The sequence below is a fragment of the Labeo rohita genome, chromosome 3 (assembly GCF_022985175.1).
Source record: "Labeo rohita strain BAU-BD-2019 chromosome 3, IGBB_LRoh.1.0, whole genome shotgun sequence".
NCBI lineage: Eukaryota > Metazoa > Chordata > Actinopteri > Cypriniformes > Cyprinidae > Labeo > Labeo rohita.
The window spans coordinates 12,353,264-12,378,003 of record NC_066871.1 but is presented as its reverse complement, the minus strand read 5'-3'; the positions used below and the strand labels follow the sequence as shown (position 1 = coordinate 12,378,003).

Below are 24,740 nucleotides of genomic sequence, written 5' to 3'. Positions count from 1 at the left end.
GCTGTTATTAAATAATATGCAATATTAGAACATTACTGACTCCAAATATTAAGACAATCGGACATTAATGTTAATATTTTAACATACTGTTTATATCATTTGTAACGAAAAAAGAATCTGTATTAAATTAGAAAAAAACAAATCGTTTCATTCATGGACTTCTGAACCTCACTGTACAGACACACAAACGCACACATTCACAGATGTTTAGGCTGGCACTGTGGAATGTGTTTTGCTCATACTGATGCCTCTGTCTCATGATGGCATGATAAGATGAGGACAAACGGTAACAATCAACAAACAGGTTCAGGTAGTAATCCATAAACTGATCTGGGAACTGTGGGGCTTTAGTGTAGCATCAACACCAGTAATCAGATCATCTGTCGCAAGCAGCTTTCATTCTCAGTCATTACAAATCTCTATGATCTGGAGGTCCAGTGTGTGTGGACTGTGTGTAGATGTGTGTTAATGCTTGTGCACCTCTGTATCAGTGAATAAACTGGATTTTAGCTATATTATAATTGCTTGGGATACAGTAGCATGGTTTTATGACAATATGTAAAGCGCAATAAGATGTTAGGGCTCAACAGTATTGGATTTGCATCTTGTTTTGCTTGATATGTAAATATGGAAACATTTTCATATGTCAGAACTTGCAAATGATATGGCATATATCTCAGTCATGCTCCTTCCTATATTCCTGCCTAAGACTAATTTGAATGCAGATGGGCACTGGGAATGTGCATGAATGGAAACTTAGAGCTCTAGAGGGCGCCATATAACAAAAACTGGTCTCCCTGAGTGACATTGCATTTGCTGCTAATTCATCTCAGATCGGTCACTGAGAAATGAAAGAAGTTCAGAAGATTATAAATTAGGTAAGAAGAATAAACACAATGTTCAAGTCATATGAAGTTCAGTCAACTCAGATGAGTGACAAAACATTTTCAAATGATAAGAAATTATCTTTAATGACTGCAATTCACACAAAAGAAATACAAAAGACAGACTTACCCTTTCCATTCCCATTCTCTTCATCCTAACAGGAAACAATAAGAAGAGAATTACATCATAGCAAAATGACAACATGGCCTTAAACTTAATGATTTAGTAATTTACAAGATACTTAAGTGATTATCAAGTTACAATCATCTATAATAAGTACTCTACTAATCGTATAATTAATTTAACAACAAGAAATTTAATTTAAAAAAAAAAAAACAACAGCTAAGAAAAAACGCTCATCAAGTTTTTGTTTCACCCAAAAATGAACATTTTGTCATTTTTTACTCACCCTTATGTCACTTTTAAAAGCTATGACTTTCTTTCTACTGTGAAACACAAAGAACAACGATGCTAATGCTATCATGTCACCCATTTAATTACAGTGAATGAGGCCTGGGATTTTAACCCTTAAGAAGGACCAAGTTATTATGACTATAATTTATTATTATAAGTTATTATTAATAATATTATTGTTATTTTTACATAATACTGTTTCATATAATAATAACAACAATATAATGTATATATAAATACATTGTTATTATTTTGCACGTCATATGGACCAATTCATGATACTTTTATGCTGCTTATTTGTCATTTTATCCTTATTTACTTTTATTATATTAAAAACAGTGGTCAAGATTGTAAGCATTCTTTAGCAAAACATTTGATGAGGGTGAGTAAATGATGACAGTTTTAACTTTTTGGGTGTAATTTTTTATGTCTTTATTGTGCAACATGAATCAGAAGTCAGTAGTTATGCTCAGTTATGCATCATAGTCACTAACAAAAAAACAAAAACCGTATAAATCTTTAGTTTTGGATCAGTGTGATTTTGAATGTTTTTTAAAGATGTCTTTTCTGCTCATCAAGGCTGTGTTTATTTGATTAAAAATACATAAAAAACAGTAATATTGAGAAATATTACAGCAATTAAAAATAGTGTTTTTCTATTTTAATATACTTTAAAATAGAATTTATTTATGTGATGCAAAGCTGAATTTTCAGCATTGTTACGCCAGTCTTCAGTGTCACACTTTAGAAATAATATGCTGATTTATTATCAATGTTGGAAACAGTTGTTCTTTAAATTTTTTATTTATTTATTTTTTTTGGAAACTGTGATAATTTTTTTCGGATTCTTTGATGAGTAAAATGTTAAAAATAACAGCTTTTTTTTAAAAATAGAAATCTTTTGTAACAATATACACTACTGTTCAAATTTTGGGGGTCAGTAATTTTTTTATTTCTTTCTTTGTTTGAAAGAAATTAATACTTTTATTCAGCAAGGATGTGTTACACTGGTAAAAAGTGATAGTAAAGACTTATATTGTTAGAAAGGATTTCTAATTGGAATAAATGCTGTTCATTTTAACATTTTATTTATCAAAGAATCCTGAAAAAAGTATCACAGGTTCCAAAAAAAAAAAAAAAAAAGCACAACTGTTTCCAACATCGATAATATAAAGAATCTGAATACTGGATTGATGATGCTGAAAATTCAGCTTTGTATATTAAATTAGAAAACTCATTTTAAATCGCAATAATATTTCATAATATTTCTTCCAAAAGTTCCAGATAAATGGAACTTTGATGAGCATAAGAGACTTCTTTAAAAAAACATTAAAAATCTTAATGATCCCAAATAAATTGGCTTGATCTTATGGGAGTGATTTCGACACTGAATCTCTCCCAGCACTAGAGGTCAGCACCGAGAAAAATGGAGCATTTTAGGAGTGAATGAGCTTCTTATAGCCACAAACACTCATAAGCACACCTCCGCAAAAAGAGCCGCAACACCATTAACCTTTCCATCTGTGCAGGAAATGACATAACCTTTATAATACTCACTCTGCATCTTTATTTACAACAGACACGGTTTAGATAAGACACATGCACAGCCTTCACAAAATAACCAGACTGCAAACCAGAGGCTCAAATCACACACACGCAACGCTGATCAGGCAGTTTAAAGTGGGCAGCCCAATGTTTAGTCTGCGCTGACTGGGCTCATTCCTAACAAACTCACACAATACTGAGGCTTTGCCGTCCCGGGAGAAAGACAGACATAGGGGCAAACAGATGGGTAGGGAGTGACCAGTGACCACAACTTTAAGATTTATAATCAACATCCAACCCACGGATCAAAATGAAAGTCCACGTGTGCATTAGCTTGAAGCTGGTGGGGTGACAGATGGAGAGCACCACAGTCCTGTGACCACGTGGACACTGGGAACAGTGAATGGACCAGAACACATTGTCCCGGCAGCCCTGGTACGGCCCGGACCAGCCCAGAGCGCGTGTGGTACCAGTCAAAGACAAAATAGGCCCTTTGAGTAGGAAAGCAAACAGCAGCTTCTCAGAGAAGAGATGCCATATACGATTATAATGGGGCTTTGTTTCTCCAACATCAACTACACACACACCGTTGAAACATCTGTAGCATGTCTTTCTTTAGTCGAAACGAAATTACGTTTTTTGAGAAAAAAAAACATTCCAGGATTAACAGATTGAAGATCCAAATTGCAGTTTCAATGCAGCTTCAAAGGGCACTCGAGAAACAAGAGCCTTATGTAGCGAAACAATCAACATTTTCTAAACAAAAAAAAATAACATTCATATACTTTTTAAAAACAAATGCTCATCTTGCACGAGCACGATGCATGTCTACAACTTCACGCATTACATAATCACACTGGAAAGGTCATGCGTGCTTAGTTCTTCGTCTGTGTACTCTAGCTCAGAAAGGTAGGGTAGGGCGAAAAACTCATTTTCTGCTCCAACTTCAAAATCATCCAACATCGTTGTTTTACCTTTTTGGAAAAGGCCGTTTGACTTTCTTTGCACGTTCGCTTTGTAAACACTGGGTTGGTACTTCTGCCTACATCAGGCATGACATTTCCAACTTGACTATGTAATGCGTGAAGTCGAGCTAGAGGAAGATGAGCATTTGTGGTTAAAAAGTATATACATTTTAATTTTTTAAAAAAAATGACTGATCATTTCGCTAGATAAGACCCTTATTCTTCGGCTGGGATCTTGTAGAGCCCTTTGAAGCTTCATTAAAACTGCAATTTGGATTTTCAACCCATTGATCCACATTGAAGTCCACTGTATGGAGAAAAATCCTGGAACGTTTTCCTCAAAAACCTAATTTTTTTTCAGTTGAAGAAAGAAAGATATGAACATCTTGGATGACACAGGGGTGAGTGGGGTGACTGGAGTGAACTAATCCTTTAATATGACTGAATCAAGTTGATCATATTCTGTTACATAAACAAATATGATTAAGTGTCAAATCAGGTAAAACAAAAAAAAAAAAAAGATAATGACTGCATATGTCCATATTTTACATGGTGAAAAAACAAACAGATGTCAGACTTTAGATATCTTATGGCTTTCCTTATATAAGCCCTCGATTTTTTTTCTCTAATTATGGTGTGCTTTCGCCAAACACACTTAATCTCTCTTAAACCACTTTTGTGGTCTTTCCCTTTTATTCTCTTTAGAAAACGTACTAAAGAAAACGGATACCAATCTGGCTATCTATGAGGTCAAGTACTTAATGGACCAGCTATTGCTAGCATGGCCTAAACCCTTAAAACAAAAGGCAGTAACACTTTGGTATAGGGAACAATTCTCACTATTGACTAGTTACTTATTAGCATGCCTATTATTAATATATTGACTGTTTATTAGAACTTATATAGCTCCTATTCTGCATGACCATATTCTACATCCCTACACTCTCAAAAATAAAGGTGCTTCACGATACATAGAAGAACCTTTTTGTCTAAATGGTTCCATGAAGAACCTTTAACATCTGAAGAACCTTTCTGTCTCACAAAAGGTTCTTTGTGGCGAAAGAAGGTTCTTCAGATTATAAAAAGAGATGGTTCTTTAAAGAACCTTTGGCTGAATGGTTCTCTGTGGAACCAAAAATAGTTCTTTTATGGCATCACTGTGAAGAACCTTTTTAAAGCGCCTTTATTTTTAAGAGTGTAATCCTACCCAATACCTGAACTTAACAACTACTTTACTAACTATTAATAAGCAGCAAATTGAGGCAAAAGCCATAGTTAATTGTCTGTTAATAGCGAGAACTGGACCTTAAAATAAAGCGTGACCCAAAAGGCATTTTAGAGTCTGATTTCATAAATGAGCCTGTTTAAGATTCAAAAAAGCTGCTCCAGTTTACTGAAGAGTTTTCTCAGGTTTTCTCTCCATATAGTGGACTTCTATGGTGCCTGTGAGTTTGAACTTCCAAAATGCAGTTTAAATGCAGCTTCAAAGGCTGAGGAAGAAGGGTCTTATGTAGCAAAAAGATTGGTCATTTTCTAAAAAAAAAATTGCAATTTAAATACTTTTTAACCTCAAATGCTTGTCTTGTCTAGCTGCGTTACTGAATTGTGAATTCAGGTTCAATACAGTTAGGGTAGGTCGAAAAGAAGATCAAACGCCCTTTACAAAAAAAAGGCAAAACAGCGATGTAGGACAACTTTGAAGTTGGAAAAGAAAATGAGATTGTAGTTTTTGTCATGAACTGGAATATACAGAGCACATGCAGAGCTAGGCAAGACGAGCGTTTGAGGTTAAAAAGTATATAAATTGGAATTTTTTTAGAAAATAACTGATCGTTTCACTAGATAAGACCCTTCTTCCTCGGCTGGGATCATTTAGAGCTCTTTGAAGCTGCATTTAAACTGCATTTTGGAAGTTCAAACTCACAGGCACCATAGAAGTCCACTATATGGAGAAAAATCCTGAAATGGTTTCCTGAAAAAACATAATTTCTTTACGACTGAAGAAAGAATGACATAAACATCTTGGATGACAAGGGGGTGAGTACATTATCTGTAAATTTTCTTTCTGGAACTTTTACTTACATACATTTATATACATTTATATACATTTTGTAGCTCGATTTTATGACTGCCCGACATCCTCACCTTGAGACTGGTGTGCAGGGCGGACTCTGGCGGGTAAACGATGAAGTGACGTAGTGTGAAGCCAAAGCCCTGAGAGTTCTTATGGAGCACCAGTGTACGTGGACCCTGCCAGGACACACCCAACCCATCTGCCCCGCTCCTGACCACCGGCCGAGGGTTCTCACTCGATGAAGAGATCCCATCTCTCCGCCCCTTTGCCTGGAGGAAACACACACAGCGAAAACGGTCATTAGAAATTCACAAATCATTCAGTCAGTCATTTAATCCAAAACTATTGTTCCAATGAGATAAAACGTCAAGTAGAACAATGTATCTAATGCAAATGAAATGCATATGCGTTGACGAACACGTCACATTTAATGTGATAATTGCAGAATACTCTTGACAGATAATTGCTAGAAATAACACCCTCTTGTTCTAAATGACCAGCCCAACTGTTTTGAATCTGTCAGTCTTCTTACGCCACCTGTGCAAACAGACGTGGGCACGTGAGCAAAAGCAACTGAAAGGGGGAGGGAACGGGAAACATCTCTCCACATTTTAGAACCATGATGTCATTTTTGTGATGTCAACATTCGCTAAAGAATTCTCAGAAACCACTAACAGGAACATATATTGCAAGTAAAAAAAAAAAAAAAATAATAATAATAATAATAATAATAAAAATAAAATAAATATTTTTCTATTTAATTGAGATTTTTTTCATCGTTTCTCCATTAAGTATTTAACACATTCATTCACTAAAGAGTCCCTAGACACCTAAATATTGGGACACAACAGGTCAAAGGCGTGTAGTGGTGTATTGTTTGAAAGGTGACATCATCATTTCCCTCATTTTGCAAAAAATTACTTCTTTTCTCTTCAACCTAAAATCAACAACCTCTCCATCCCTGTGGTTTCACTATAACAGGAAGTATCCAGTTAGGGTAGGAAGTTCCCTAGGAATGGTGCCAGTCTCCATATGCATATGTCGACAGTGGGGATTTTTTTTTATTTTGCCAACTCATTTTATATAAAGCAGATATTTACTTCTCAAATGTCTCCTCTTCACCCTGTTACTCCTCACATCTCTCTGCACTCAGCAGAAGTCATACTCTATAATCCAGCGGTCCTGACTCTGACCGCAGCCTCACCCCCTCTCTGCTTCTCACTCTATTTCTGTCTGACACGCTGTTTTCATTTGCCTGTGCTTATGTCTGAACCTTCTGTCTTTCACTTGCATTCTTACCAACTTGCACGCATGATCACACATATATAGACAAATGGTAACGCTCCTTTTAAACTGCCCCGCATATTTGTGTGGAATGACGTAATGTTTTTATTTAATTTCCTCTTCTTCTGTTAAAGGAATAGTTCACCTAAAAAAAATAATAATAATAACATCCTGTCATCATTCATATCTTTCAAAAGATGTCTTTCTTTGTGGAACAAAAAGAATATATATAGTCAGAATGTCCAAGCTGCTTTTTTCCTTACAAAAAAAAAAAGGATGGTAACTCTACATTTCAATTCGTTTCACTGAAAAACCTCAGAAGACTTTGAAAATAGTTCACATGCCATTTGGACTAGTTTAATGGTGCTTTATTGTACTTTTATGGTACTTTTAGAGCTTGACAGTCCTTGGTACCCAACCACTTTGATTATATGGAGAAGAGCAGCAAGAACAGTCTGTATTGGGTGAATTATCCCAACAAACATGAGACGTCCACCCGACGTGCAGATCATGTCTATATTCCGACAAAGACGTTGAAATGAAGTCGTTTGGACGTCGTTTGCTCAGTGGGATCCCTGTGAATAAAATGAAAATATGTCGTTCCAAACCCATAAGACCTTTGTTCATCTTCAGAACACAAATTAAGATATTTTTGATGAAATCCAAGAGCTACAATGGGGCTAAAGGCACACCTTAAGAAAAAATGTGCTGTTCGCTGCACCTAAAATTTATAATTGCAAAAAATATATATATGTTCGTACTGAACAGATTTTGTGTGACAATAAATCATACAAGTCGTTTATTTTGTTTTAAAATCTTATAAATGTATGAGGTGGCAAGGGGGGCATTTTACCCCACACACAGGTTAAAAGGCTCACCAGAATGAGGCAAAAGTCACACAGTATTGATGTAAATATTTTAGCTATAATGTTATATATATATATATATATATATATATATATATATATATAAAATGTCAAGTTAATACTTGTTCAATACAATCACTTTAGCAAAGTTTGGACTATTTTCTGCTTATTTTGAAAAATGAAATAGTTAATTTTTGTTCAATAAATATATTGTCATTAAAATATGTTAATATAAAAATGAAAGATTCTGAAAGCACTAAAGGATATCCAACAATAATATATGTTATTTACCATCTGAATCTAACAATGTCATGTCAACAACTGGAAAAGTCAGGCATCTATTAATTATCATGTTAATTGTTGTGCCTTATAGCATCAACGGCAGGGGCGCTTTTTACCCCAAATACCATACTTACATATTCTTTCATTATTTAAAAATTGTTGTTTTAATTATTTTAATTGCTGTCTATGCATGAAAGAAAGATCAGAAAGCTCTTGTATTTCATCAAAAATATCTTCATTTGTGTTCCGAAGATGAACGAAGGTCTTACAGGTTTGTAACCACATGAGGGTGAGTAATTAATGACAGGATTTTCATTTTTGGGTGAACTATCCCTTTAAGGATTCAATAAGACAAATGAACTAATTTGCATAGACATCGTAAAGACATTAAGGCTTGTTTTCAGCGAATGCATCTTGAATTAAAATTCTTGTCTTTCTCCATTTAAATTCTTGGGAGATTTCTGCAGAGTTCATGCGCGCGTGGGCCTGCTCAATGGATTAGACACACAAATAAAAGTGAAAGACACAATAAGGCTGTGTAAGTGACAGGATGAATGTACAGGGGCATGTGTGAATTCCATAACATTTACCGTTAAGCCAGGACATGCTCAGACAGAGACGGAGAGGCTAGCTTTAGAAAGAGAAAGAGAAGGAGAACTCAGTCTCCAGCAGGCTCCAACATGTAGGTTTCGACCACAAGGTTCCTCCCGGCACTGAGAATACCAAACCCTGTTATTACCCCCCCTCAAAAAACACACAAGTGTACACATAAACACATGCACACATGCTGGACTCCTTATGGTCCAGCAATGTCCATCCATTTGAAGCATTGAACTGTTCCTTCCGTTCTGTTTTTGTAATTGATGCTCCTTCATAACTAACATTCTAATGAATTGGAAACGTGACTCTCCAAGGAAACCAAGCACTAAACTCAAACAAGTCATCTGTTTGACGTCAGAGAAACCTCCAATGTTCTCCAAGAACACTTAGAACATTTCTATTAGAGAATCAAGTTTTTAAGAAAGCTCCAATCCAGTGGTCCATTATATCGCATCTTATATGTGACCCTGGGCCACAAAACTAGTAGCATGGGTATATTTGTAGCAATAGCCAACAATGTATGGGTTAAAATTATCGATTTTTCTTTTATGCCAAAAATCATTAGGATATTAAGTAAAGATCATGTTCCATGAAGACACTTTGTAAATTTACTACCGTAAATATATAAAAACTGAATTTTTGATTGATAATATGCATTGCTAAGAACTTTTGGACAATTTTAAAGATGATTTTCTCAATATTTAGATTTTTTTGCACCCTCAGATTCCAGATTTTTTTAAATAGTTGTGTCTTGGACAAATATTGTCCTATCCTAACAAACCATACATCAGTGAAAAGCTGATAATGTATAAATCTCAGTTTCAAAACAAATTGACCCTCATGACTGGTTTTGTGTTCCAGAGTCGCATATAGATAAGTGTCTCATTTTCCAGCAAAAATATGTGAACAAATGGACATGAGAAGCAAAATTAATAGATTTTTTTTAAGAGAATGTATCTTGAATTTTTCTCATGCACCACTGTGATTAGTTTTCTTGCATTATGCCTAAAAATCACTAATTCTTTGTTAGATTTATGCTTAGGTGTCTGCGCCAATAGCCTAGTGGTTGCCGACATATAGTGCCGTTGCGCTGCAGGCGTCCCGAGTTCGAATCTCGGCTTGTGGACCTTTCCCGATTCCACCCACTTCGCTTCCTGTCCAACTACACTGTCCTATCTAAATAAAGGCATAGAAAAAACGCCAAAAATAAAATCTTTTAAAAATGTATGCTTAGGTATGCAATGTTTTCTGAAGTAAATAGATCTTTTTTTTCACATTTGTGTAACCATGCATCAGCCAAATTAAGAAATGCAAATATCGTTGAAATCATAGTAGTGTTGTGCACTAGAAATCCACCCTGATAACTTCTGCTCAACATCCAAAATTCATTCAGCCCAATGGCCGGGTTGAGGTCATAGTTTATGACCAGCTGATGATGGGTTAACACACACCGACACATTTTTCTCTGGAGGTGACGTGTTTCTAGTGTTGATTCAGGGTAATTTGGTCATAAATCAGGAAAAGAACTGGAAACTAACTGTGGACATTGACTTATGAATGTATATAGCGAAATGCCCTTAGAATACCTCATTTGATGGGTGTTTTATTATGTCTCCAATCCTCTAAGTTGGCAGGCTATGCTTATGCACACACGCTCACAGACCGTCGCCAGAAACAATACACTCCAAACAGCTGAGTGTGTGATCCTGCTGAAAGTTGAGCGTAATTAATGTTGAGTGTTTAATCCCTGACACCCTACCCTATGACTGCAACACACACACATTGCTGAGAAGAGGTGTGTGTATGTGTGTGGTTAAACCTGTCTGTCAGCTCTTTCAGTTCCGCTGGTGCTCCGTTAAACAGGGTTTTCCACCTTTAAAGCAAAGTTTAAGTCCAGGAGTAAAAAAAAAAATAAACAGAACTGCAGGGAATATGAATTAATATACTTGTATGCAGCAGAGTGACTTCAGTATCAACATCATTTCAATATCAACCATAACCATAACCATATAATGACTATATAATGTGGTAAATGGTAATCCTAGACCACTGTGGTGCATATCATGAGCATAAACCATTATTTTAGTAATATTTACAGCTTTATAGTAGGGCTGTCAAACGATTAATCGTGATTAATCGCATACAAAATAAAAGTTTGAGTTTGCTTAATATGTGTGTGTGTGTTGTGTGTAATTATTATGTATATATAAATACAAACACATTCATGCATATATTTAAGAAATATTTACAAGTATATGTATTTATTATAATTTTTATATAATTTATATTATATATAAATAAAAATATTTTGTACATAACACATTTCTCTTAAATATATACATTAATTTGTGTGTATTTATATTATACATAATAATTACACAGAGTACACATACATATATTATTTTGTATGCGATTAATCACGATTAATCGTTTGACAGCCTTACTTTATAGTTTTATTCAGATCTGTATTTTTATATTTTCAGTTTTCTATGTAATTTAAGTTGTTTTGATTTTTTTTCTTAGTTTCTGGGTTTAATTCTAAATCATGTCTTTGTTAATCTTTTAATTTCTTTTTATTTCAGTTTTAGTATTTCAATTTACTTCAACTTGCCAAGGCAAAATTTCAAATAACAGCTTTAGTTAACAATATTACTGCATAAAATAAGCAAATTTGACATTATCGGAGTGGTATGGCAAAGTGTCTGAAGATTTGAATTGGTGACTAAAAGGTTATGGGTTCAAACGTGATACCTGAGCTTTCACTGTTGTGCCCTCGAGCAAGTCTTTTAAACCCATGATCCAGGGGGATCGTTCTTAAACATATGATAAGTCATTTTGGGTCATGTCTGCTAACTGACTACTTACCTATTAGAGCTCCAAGCAACAAAGGTATTTGAACTGACATTCTTATTATTTAGTCCATTTAATTCAATGTAGTCAAATTCTACCAATAGGGGGCACTATAGCAGAAAATTGCTCAAAGCTCTGTGACCGTTTGATCGGGGAACTTAAATTTAGTGTGGTGTTTCTTACAAAATTCTAACATATTCTGAATAAAATGTCATCATTTTCTGAATGAATCAATAAAATGGCAGCATGAAATGAAATGAAATACTATGAAATTTGGTACACATGTGCAGATATCCCTAACTAAGCTACGTACCAAATTTTATGACAACTGGCCACAAGTTGGCGCTATAATGGGTAAGTTTACCCATGACACGTTCAAAGCCCAGAAAGGTAGTAAGGACACTGTTAAAACAGTCCATGTGACATCAGTGGTTCAAGTGGTTTTCTTTGCACATAAAAGTATTCTTGTAGCTTTATAACATTATGGTTGAAGCACTGATGTCACATGGACTATTTTAACAATTCCTTACAACCTTTCTAGGCCTTGAACGTGTCAGTTGTGTTGCTGTCTATGCAGGGTCAGAGAGCTTTCAGATTTTATCAAAAATATATTAATTGGAGTTCCAAAGATAACCAAAGGTCTTATGGGTTACGAAAAACCTACTTTTTAATTATTTTTCCCAGTCAGTGGTTTGATTCACATCAAATGTGTATCATCTAGATTCCATCCTGACAAAACGTTCAGCAACCTTACAGCACACCTCCAGCATTTGTGTATTTTAACACAGCCTTGCTAAAGAACACCACCTGGCAACCTTCTGTCAGCCTGCTAACCCAAGAGAAACACACAGCTGAATGACAGTGATCAAGAAAACTGGAGCATTAAGTCCTACAGTAAATCTCAATGAACCCAAGCAGCTTCATTTAAATACCGGCGGTTCTAATTAAAACAATACGGCTCCACGCCTTCATTAGCAGATCAGACTCTGTCATTCTAAAGACATTTTCCTTGTCTGCAATTGGAAAAACTGGAAAGGTTGACCTCTGAACAGATTATGATGGTTGTTCAAACATGGTGATGCATAGTTTGCTTTTTTAGGAGGACATGGAGCAGTTAACCCAACTGAAGGGGCATTCCAACCACACATAGTTCAGTTTGGTTTGGGTTAGCGTCCCATATGAGCATGTATCTGGTCGACAGCTGTCTGCATGAAAAATTCTGAAGAATATGCCATTCCATTTTGACATGCCTGGGAATATGTCTTTTGAATATCTTAAAGTGTGTTATTACTATGACAGAAGATTCACAGAAACAAACAGACTCTTATAAACACAACAGACCTAGACATTCCCTAACTATATCCTATAATCTAGGTGCTTAAAGCAAAACCACACCATCCAATCAGTCTAACACACACACACAAACAAACACAGTCACCCGAAGGGCTTTTATTACCTCTTATCTGGTGCCTTTACTTTCTAATTAGTGCATCTGACCTCCCACAATTACCTCGGTGGTTAAAAGTCTCAGATAAGATGTAAACGCTAGTAAGGCATTGTCTTAGAAATTAAAGTTTTTTAAATCCCAATATTTTTCCTGAAACTGACCTTTTACCTTTACAAGGAAATTTTTTTCCAAACCATGTAAGGACACACAATACAAATACTTAATATGTGACCCTGGACCACAAATCCAGTCATAAAAATACATTTTTTTTAAAATTGAGATTTATACATCATCTGAAAGCTGAATAAATAAGATTTCGATTAATGTATGGTTTGATAGGATAGGACAATTTTGTTCGAGATGCAAATATTTGAATATCTGGAATCTGAGGGTGCAAAAAAAACTCAAAATATTGAGAAAAACGCCTTTAAAGTTGTCCAAGTTCTTAGCAATGCATATTACTAATTAAAAATTAAGTTTTGATATGTTTACAGTAGGAAATTTACAAAATATCTTCACGGAACATGATCTTTACTTAATATCCTAATGATTTTTGGCAGAAAAATAATAATTTTGACCCATATAATATATCGTTGGCGATTGATACAAATATGCCCGTGCTTCATATGACTGGTTTTGTGGTCCAGGGTCACATATAACATTAAATAATCTAATATATATAAATTAATTTCATATACTTCAATAATCAAATTAAATTTGATATAGAAGTAATTTAGTATAATAAAATATATCAAATTTAAAAATATATATAATGCTAAACAACATCATGTAATTCTAATGCATTTTTGTCCATTTTGGGCTTTTATGTTTTTTATATTTCAGACTTTCATAGGCATTTTTGATCAATTTCTAACCCTAGTGAGAAATAAGTATAAAAGTTTTTCAACAGCATTTAGTATATTAGGCTATATGTTCCTCTTTTCTCCAGACACACAGACACACACACATACATACATAAAAACAGCTTACCCTGCAGGTCTGTGAGGGTCTGGGTAGTGCTCTGCCAGCACTGATGCCATTTGTGCTTTCAACATTGTCATTTTGGAGGTTTGAAACGCTTATTTGTGGTGTATCCCCATGTAAAACCGCCACCCAGATACAGCGAGGTTCTGGAGAGCTGCAGTCCACCCCTACCGCATCCTGAAAACACCACTCCTTACCCCCCACACGCGGGCACACAGCAGGCATCGCCAACGGCACCTGAGCCGCTGACCACATCACACATCAACACGCACGGGAGTGTGCAAGGGCTCACAAAAGGACAAGTCGCAATCGCAAAGGAACCATCAAGACCTTATGATGTGGGGGGTAAAAAAGAAGAAGAATCTGATAACCAAAAAAAGGGGAAAGTTAAAAACTACAAGTCAGCTTAAAGACATGTCTGTTCTCTCCCAAAGAGAGGAGAAATTCCAGACGCGGTTTCTGTTGAACATGCCCAAATCTCCTCAGATTTCGTTAATCCATGCTGGCGAAACTTCTTAAAGGATTCCGGAGTTAAACTGATAGTTCCACATCACACCGATGAACTCCGCACCTCCCATGCTCACGCACACGCACGCAGACGAGTGTTACGACCACAGAGGCATATCCAGAGACGAGAGTGATCCAGGATGTAGCCACATACCCCTGTCTGGCAGTGTGTGTGTGTGTGTGTGTGTGTGTGGCGAGCACGTGGCAGTGCTGGCAAGATGTAGATCCAGGGAAGCCGGCTGCAGGATGGAAAACTTAATTAAATCCAAGTTTTTTAGGCATTCTCTTTCTTTGCTTCAGTCTTTTTTCTTCTGTTCCTTCACTTTCTAAGCAATTCAGCTCATTCAGTCTTTCTCTCTCTCTCTCCACTCTGTCATCTCCTGACAAATTCTAAACTCTGGCTCTCTGTCACTAGAAGTGGGCCGGCCCTCCTGCTTTTCTTTTACTTGCTGTCTCCTTCTCTCTCTCTCTCTCTCTCTCTCTCTCTTCTCCCTCCCTCTCTCTCATTCATTCAGGTATCTTTCTGTTTCCTGTCTATATGTGTTTATATACTTTCATATGCCTAGTTCTACTCTTTTTAAATAAAACACAAAATCAAAATGAGAGTTTTGCTGCTTTTAGTCCATGTCTATTAGCTTTGAGGTCTAGTTCACTCCTAATAATCCCTTTCAACACATTTCTAGACACAAAATTCACAGTTTTTTCCTTCGGAACACTCACTGTAAATCCTGATGACTCATCCTGCACTGCACAGAATTCCATCCAATCAGATGCTCTTTAGAATGAGAATGCCCCGCCCTCTAATGCTAACTGCAACTCATTTTCAGCAAGTCATTTTTAACCCTTCTAAACTTTTTTTAAAAACTGACAAGGTGTGACTTTCTTATAACGACAGACTTGTCGAGTCCTTATATTTCAAAAATAGTCACCAAATTTAAATTAAATCAGCCAAAAATGACCGAAAAGCTTATAAGCGTTGAAAAATCCCTTCATTATGTAATTAACTTACTCAAACCCTAAACTACAGGCATCATTTTCTTTTTGCCACCTCATGTCAGTTAGCTAATCATTTTTAACTCTTCTAAACTTTTTCAAAAAATTGACAAAGTGTGACTTTTTTATAACAACAGACTTATCGAGTCCTTATTTTTCAGATTGCATTTCTAGAACAGTTACCAAGTTTAAATGAAACCAGCCAAAAATGACATAAACCTTATAAGGGTTGAAAAAAATCCCTTCATTATGTAGTTAAACTTACTCAAACCCAAAACTGCGGGCTTTATTTTCGTTTTGCCATCTCTATCCCTCCGGCTCCTGCTCTTTCTTTATCACTCTCATATCTACGGTCTCTTCCATCAGCCCTCATTACCGTCTGCCGCAGAAAACTTTTGCCCCTCAGAGCTCTCAGATTTCTGTATTATCTAATCTGTCCATTTCAGTTTCATCTTTTTCACTCAGGCCTTTGTTCCATCAAGCAGAAGACATGAAAAGAAAGAAATTGTGAAGCCATCAGACAGTAGTAAGAAAGTCCATGTAGTCCAACAACATGTTGTGGCTCCACTGAAACCTGCGGAGCCCCCAGCAGCTCTAAAAGCTCTGTGTGTGAAAACAGGAATCAACAGAGCAAGGCAAAAACCCCCCGCTCTCTAAAAGTCCCCTCAGAGCAAAATAATAGCTCTGCTAGCAAACACAATGAGCCAAAAAAAAGTCCAAAAAGGACAGAAAAGCACATATTGCTTCTAACTAAAAAAAGCACAAATGGAGGAATGACCACTATGAGAAAGAAAAACCAAAAGCCACCAGAATGGCAGACAAAAACACAGGGTGCCAGACACCTCAGTGCAGCTGCTCTCAGAGCCCAAACTAAAACAGCTGCTATAAAACAACACACACATACACAATCACACCAACACAACACAGTGAGATATCGTCTATCAGGTCACATACTGACACCAACACACACACATCCGTGGAAAATCTCACCAAACAGGCAGGTCTCTGGTGTGTGTGTGTGTGAGAGAGGCAGGCAGCTGGCCATTGATGAGACATTTCCCTCTCATTCAACTCCACAAAACACACACACCTGAGATCCGTTACAAATGAGGATGGACTGGTTTCACCTGCCGCACTGTTAGACGTGTACTGGCACGACAACATACAGCCAGAACATGTACACAATACACAAAATACAACACACACACGGTTTATCAGGCCAGATGAATGTGTCTTGAATAGACTGAGATTAAGCCAAGTCACTGTGAATCACACAAATGCCTCATATTTTATGTCTAAACACACAAAAGATACTGATGACCTCAAATATCTTTTTGTTATTATGAAAGAGCATGCATGGAAAGCTTTAACAGAGCAAACACACACACACACATATGCCTGAGGTGTGTTGGAGATGAAGATACATAAGCTCTAGTAATTAAATATGAATATCAAGACTTCCTGCAGTCTAATCTGCAGCTCATCCTTCTTTTCCTCACCCCTGTGTGAACTAAACAGAACAATAACAATAAGAACAAAAAAAAGAGAGTGAGATTTGGCAAGACATAACAGTTTACTTCCCATTAAATTTTTCCCATAAGACTTTATTTGAGCTATGCAATCCACGTTAATTTGAAAATTTTTTTTTATTGCTCTGAGGTTGATCTTTCAAAGCCCAGAAGACAAAAAAACCATAATACAGAAGATGTATCATCTTTGTCGCAAATAATTCTCTAAATAAAATAAATAAATGAATAAATAAAAATACGAAAAACACAAAAATACAGAGCAACATTTTTGGGTACAATCTACAGATCATGTCTATTTATAAAATGTAATTATTATCTCTAAAAATACTCAACCAGGGTTTACCATTTTCTAGAGGTTCTTGGATATTACATATGATCAGGGTTGCCAGGTCTGCAAAACAAAACCAGCCCAACTGCTCTACTAGCCCAAAACTATCCAATTTATGTTTTTTCCTAGGTTTTCCCCTCCGTCAGGGGTTTGCTCCATCAAAACCCGCAGCAACAGTGTAAAAGTAGCCCAGTTTCGTGGTAAAACCGTGGATTTGGCAACCTGCATATGATTTTCTTTATTTCTTCCACCAGATGACACTAACCAATCCGCCTTACACACACTGTATTTAAAATAGCTTTTTAACAGTGTATTAATTGAAGGTAATTTGAATACTTTTTTGGTAAAATTTGTATTCCATATAGAAATAAAAGATGCATAATTTAGAGGTCAATCCGACTGCATTTTTTTCAGGTATAAATAGGTTTAAATGCATAAAAAAGATGCCATATATATATGAAGTACGTCTCCCATGTATGACCCCTCTTTAATTTTTCAAAAAAAGATTAGTTATTTGTAATTTTTCTGTTATTGAAAGTGTCAAAATATCATGTGGTGCCACCGTCCGGCCATAAATGTTGTTTTGGAAATATTTTAGAAATTACTTAAATCATTCAGATTAATTGTATGCACTATTTGGCATGATTTCCGAAGTGTTTTGTAATCCTGTATAAAATTGCAAAGCATTTGTATTTATATTTATAAACTTTGTCCAATGATTTCCATTTTATTAAATATCATGTGGTGCGACCAAATATCATGTGGTGTGACCACTGCAGAGTGTTTTCCATTACAGGAACATGTCCCAGATTATTTTTTTGTGCTTTTACATTCAATTGATGGTTTTACTTTATTTTGGTATCATTTGGAATAGATTTTTAATGCAATTTGGGTCATTTTTTTATGTTTAATCTTTGTACAATATGAGAAAAAATGCACAAACAAAATAATTTAGAGCATATCATTTTAGTTTGGTAATTATGAATTTATTGGTAATGTAATATTTATTTATTAATTACTATTTTAATCTATTTTACCAGATTTCACTGCCAAGCAGAGTAAAACAAATGCTCGCCATAGGCAACGTTAATTCTGACCCTGCATTCAAGCACAAACTCCAGATGTCATTTTCTTCTGTAAGAAAGATGTTCATGCTGCCATCTCAGAACCTGAACCGGCAACCTCGCGCTACTCTAAACTGACCCTTCGCAAAGACTGTTTTGTAGCTCTTTAATGTGTCCTGACAGATCGCTGTAGTGCCTCACTTTAAGCGTCACATCAACTGATCATCTCTTCATCTTTACTAGTTATAGCACAAAATAAACATGAATGAACATCAGAAGGTATCTTGTATCAATCGTGATAAGATATCAATATACACCATTTTTCAAGTTCAAGTCTACTTTCCTGTCTGGTTTGTTTGTTGGGCAAAACTGCATATTTGGCGTTGATTTATCAGATCGCCTGTTAATCAACTCCTGACAAAGGGTCAATTGGGCAGTTAAAATTGGGCAAAGTTTAGAAATAACTGGGGCTAAAGAAATGCCTGCAAGTTAATGCCATGTGCTGGACTTTTCACACGTCTCTTTAAATAGATTTTTAATGATATAAGTCATTTGAAGTGACCACTAATAATTGCGACCAATAATAGGAATAATTGTATTAAATAAAAAATAAAATATCTAATTTCTGTGGTTGAAATATGAATCACTGCTACAGTATGCTTAGGTGAATGGTATTTTTAAAACATTTTTATCAGTTTTATGCAATTTACAGCAAAAATAAGCCTGCTAACTACATTTAAAAAGGAAACTCTGAAATTATAAAACAAAAATATGAGATCATTATTTAGCTGTGAAAGCTACGTGAGCAGCAGATGTTTGATCTGCACATGCTCTGATACAAGCTAATCCTTTTATGCTCATACAAACATGGCCGATTCATTTATCAACAGATGCTGTTGGAACCAGAGCAACTCAGCTCACACAATTTATCAGTTTTATGCAATTTTCAGGAAAAATAAGTCTGCTAACCACATTTAAAAAGGCAACTCTGAAATTATAAAACAAAAATATTATCATTATTTACAAAAACTCAAAATAAATGCAAATACTTTGTTTCTAAAAAACTTTAATTACTGAGAACATCTAAAAATGTTAAGCATGTTATGGAAATGAATTAATGAATTAAGCATGTTATGGAAAATAATTAATATAAATCATGGTCGCACCACATGACATTTTTCAAGGCTATAGCCAATTCATTCAAGATGAAAAAACACTAAAATCACTTAACTTTAAAACTTAATATGAATTTATGTGTACACAACCATGTTTGAACAATTATAGTACAGTACAGTAATATTTTTTGTATTTTAAAATTGGCCAGTCGAAAATCCTTATATGTGAATGACCTGTATATATATATACATATACATATACATATACATATACATATACATATATATATATATATATATATATATATATATATATATGTACACACTGCCCTCCAAAAGTTTGGAAACGCCCTAGAAAAGTGGGGTTTTGCACAATATTGGTATGAATCCTTTTTAATTTGTGATAATTTTGCACTGATAAGGGACAACACAAACTACGAAAACATATTTTATTACATAAACAGTTTATACATAGAAAAAAACATAAATTTTCGATTCATCAAAATATCCACCATTAGCAGCTATTACAGCTCTGCATAATCTGCGCCTAAATTCATTGTATTCTAAACTTAATTGGCAATCAATTGTTGAAGCTATTAAGGTGTGCTGACCCAAAAACCTTTTAAAACCTGGGCCAAGTTTAAACCAGTAACCAGGCATCACAGCTGGCAAAGGGACGTGTCTGACTCTGACATGTATATATTGCCATTATTATGTAATCAGAATGAAAATTATTATTGCTGGTCTTCAGTGATAATGTCAAGTTACTTTAATGTATGTGCATTAAAAAATGATAAGGATTTATGCTGATATTGTCCAAAACCACACTTTGCCAGGGGTGTTTCCAAACATTTAGAGGGCAGTGTAAAATTATGAAAGCACTTATTATGTTACACTTATTGTTTTTAGTCTGTTTTGACCCTGGATCACAAGTATGACCCCTTAGTGAGGAATACCAGAGGGTTAACATTCCTAAAGAGAAATAAAAATAGAAACAAACTTGACAGTTGACAATAGAAGGAGTCTCCATTTGAGCTCCATTAAATCTCACCTAATCACATCAATTAGCCAATAATTATTTTCATGTTACAACCAAAAACTGATAAATGACACACAATATAATTCCACACCAATTTGTTTAAAACATTGTAGTGCTGCATGTACAACTGCACCATATGTCAACGCACTGCCCACAAGGCTATTGGCCCCGACAGGGTTAATCTTTTGACATAATCCATCACCATCTCTTTAAATTTGTTATGATCTATGTATTAAAACAAGTGGAAACATATATCCAATACTGGCAGATAAATACACATTAATGTCTGATAGTAGTTAAAAAAAAAACAAATAAAAACACATATGGTGGCAACGTTTTGTGCATCCATAAAATGGAACTCTATAGAGTCACTTCTGAGGAATACTGTACATTTTTCAAGTTACTTTATCTACAGAATTACAAACAGCCCTCATGTTCAAATAGACTGGAGCTGTGAAAGCTACGTGAGCAGCAGATGTTTGATCTGCACATGCTCTGATATGAGCTAATCCTTTTATGCTCATACAAACATGGCTGATTCATTTATCAACACATGCTGATGGAACAGATACTCTAAACCTGAGCAACTCATCTTATGGGTCACGCACTTCTCTCAAAAAATGCTTTATGCAAAAATACCCATATAACATATAAATCATATATGCCTATATCTTAAAAGCACACATGCACACTCATTCATGCGCTTTTTTAAAATAAAAGGATATAGTCTGTCCCCTGCTGGTCACATGAGAAGAAACACTCCGCATTCATACACGCAACGGCACTGAAGTATGAATGAATGGGAGCTGCATTAACAACCACCAAGCTAAAATTAATTTAAACACAGGCTGCATCTGTATGTGTATAATGTGTGCTGATACTGAGTATCAGCTGTTTAAACCAGGCCTCAGTGTGTGGATGGTGATACAGAAACAGGAGATAATAGGAGACCTGTCAACACCATTTGGTCCCAAGAGCATTAGATAGCAGAACACAGTCTAGACCCACTTTAATCTCACTTTCCTGAATGTGTGTGTGTACTGGTATTCACTACATTATGAGGACTTTGTACAGTAATACCAGTAACGTTTGACCTTATGGGGACATTTGTTAGGTCCCTATGAAAATTAAACGTTTTGAAAATCTAAAAATGCAAATGGTTTTGTGTGAAGGGTAGGGTTAAGGGATAGGAAATACAGTTTGTACAATATAAAAATCATTGCGCTATGTTTTTTGTGTGTGAATTTAAAAAATAATAATAATAATTAAAAAAAAACTACTTTGGTAGTTTAAGGTGGTTAATTTTAGCTGTAATCCTCAGCAAAGCCGTTGACCAATAGGCTGCAGACCTGAAGCAAAACCTATAGGTTGTAGTGAGATGAAACCACCAACAGATGACAGCACTACATCACGAGTTTACATATAAAGTGGGCTGTGCCTGAAACCTTTACAGAGGCACATTCGAATCAAATGGTAAACTATTTACAAACCTATCTACTAAGGTACCTCCATTTTTTTGTCTGGATGATTTATGATGTTAAGATTAACCTGTATTGCATTTTCACAATACATATTGTTTCAATGCAGTTTTACAATGCATTAAAAACACCTGGTGGACAGGCCGGAGGCGAATGTGGCAAGGAAGAAACAACTTAAAAGATGTTTAGAGAGAAAAAAAACTTTGGAAGAACTAGACTTGCATGCAAGGAACATCAGGCACATATTGCACACATATGTATATACTAAAGGGATAGTTTAGCCATAAATGAAAATACTGTTATCATTCACTAACTCTCATGTCAGTTCAAACATGTATGACATTCTTTCTTTATAAAAGAACATTAAAGAAGATATTTTGAAGAACAGTTTTAGTTGCTACTATTGCTTCCATTGTAAACAAAAAAAGCACAACTTACATTACAATACAATTGAATTCAGTTTGTTTGAACATGGAAAATGCTGTACTATGGTCAGTTTCACCAAAGTCGTGAAATATTCACTAGGTTATGTCTAAAGCTCGCTTGAATTTGCTCTAGCTCACTAGATATGGCATTATGACTTCCTCGGAAGGAAGTCTGCAACCAGTTTCCTTCATAGTAAAAGTTATTGACTGGGAAGTGTGGCAGAAAGGCAGCTGCTTTAGGTTTATGACATGGCTAGACAGAAACTCTCAGATTCACACTAACTAGGTATATTTATCAAGGATAATGTCCAATAACTACACGACTGGTATGCATGTGTATGGCTGGACCTGAATTATGTGCATGAGAGGAAGTCAAAAGGGGGTGTGAGGGCCATCACACCTGTTCTACATGAAGACCAGAGAGATTAGAGCAGAAACTGAACACAGAGCAGATGTGCCAACAAATGCACACACACGTGCACTACACTGTTCAAAGGTTTGGAGTATGATTTTTTTCTTGTTATCAAAGATAAATAATAATGTAATAATCATTTTACTCACCAAGAATGCATTACATTTGCAAAAAGCGACACTAAAGACATTTGTGACCCTGTACCAAAAAAAACAGTCTTAAGTAGCACAGGTATATTTGTAGCCACAGGCAAAAATACACTGTATGGGTCAAAATTATTGATTTTTCTTTTATGCCAAAAATTATTAGGATATTTAGTAAAAATCATGTTCCATGAAGATATTTTGTAAATACTTGTGTGTATTTGACAGTTTAAGCGCAATAAGACATGAAAGAGAACTTAATTTAGAACTCACATTTTAGTACTCACTTAATGCACGCATGCTTCGAACGTGTGAGCTCAGAAAACCCAGGTTTAAACGACTTTAAAACGCATGATTTCAGTGCGATAGACTTGATAATCAAAACCAAACAAATGTTTTTGGCAGAGTATCTGACGTAAGAGCTGTTAAGGCACAGTCCGATTCTGGAAAAGGGGGCGGGGAGCAGCAGCTCATTTGCATTTAAAGCGACATGCACGAAAACAGTGTATTTCTGTTTCCACTAAAAATTGGCATTTTCAAAATGATATAATAAGTGATCTGTGGGGTATTTTGAGCTGAAACTTCACAGACACATTCTGGGGACACCTGAGACTTATTTGACCCTGTACCATAAAACCAGTCTTAAGTCGCTGGGGTATATTTGTAGCAACAGCCAAAAATACATTGTATGGGTCAAAATTATTGATTTTTCTTTTATGCCAAAAATCATTAGGATATTAAGTAAAGGTCATGTTCCATGAAGATATTTTGTAAATTTTCTAGTGTAAATATATTACAACTTAATTTTGGATTAGTAATATGCATTGCTAAAAACTTCATTTGGACAACTTTAAAGGTGATTTTCTCAATATTTCTATTTTTTTTGCACCTTTAGATTCCAGATTTTTAAATAGTTGTATCTCGGCCAAATATTGGCCCATCCTAACAATTCATACATCAGTGGAAAGCTTATTTATTCAGATGATGCATAAAACTCAATTTCAAATAACTGCATATATATATAATATGCAGCCTTGGCGAGCACAAGATACTTCTTAAAAAAAAAAAAAAAATTTAAAGGGCACCTATTATGCGCCTTGTTATATATAAAATAAGCCTCAGGTGTCCCCAGCATGTGTCTGTGAAGTTTCAGCTCAAAATACCCTACAGATAATTTATTATATCATTTTGAAAATGCCTATTTTTAGTGGAAGTACAAATACGCTGTTTTCGTGCATGCTGCTTTAAATGCAAATGAGCTGCTGCTCCCCACCCCCTTTTCCAGAAACGGGCTGTGCCTTTACAGCTCATACCTCAGATACTCTGCTAAAAAACATTTGTTTGGTTTTGATTATCATGTCTATCACTCTTTCGTGTCTTATTGCACTTAAACTGTCAAATACACACAAGTATATGTTAAAAACACACATACGTTTTAAAAACAGTCAGTTATGTCTGTCAAGGTAAACAGCTGAGAAAGAAATCGCAAAAAGTAAACGTCAGCGCCGTGG

General features: G+C 35.4%; 1 protein-coding gene across 1 annotated transcript in view; it reads right to left on the bottom strand.

Moving 5' to 3' along the window:
* Window positions 1-15,127, bottom strand: part of arhgap23a (Rho GTPase activating protein 23a) — a 48,996-nt gene extending 33,869 nt beyond the window's left edge. The window contains 3 exon segments of the mRNA XM_051100681.1: window positions 1,015-1,039; window positions 5,955-6,152; window positions 14,203-15,127. Of these exon segments, the coding sequence (XP_050956638.1) occupies window positions 1,015-1,039; window positions 5,955-6,152; window positions 14,203-14,451 (472 nt within the window). The 5' untranslated portion in view covers window positions 14,452-15,127.
* Between the last annotated feature and the right edge of the window lie 9,613 nt (window positions 15,128-24,740).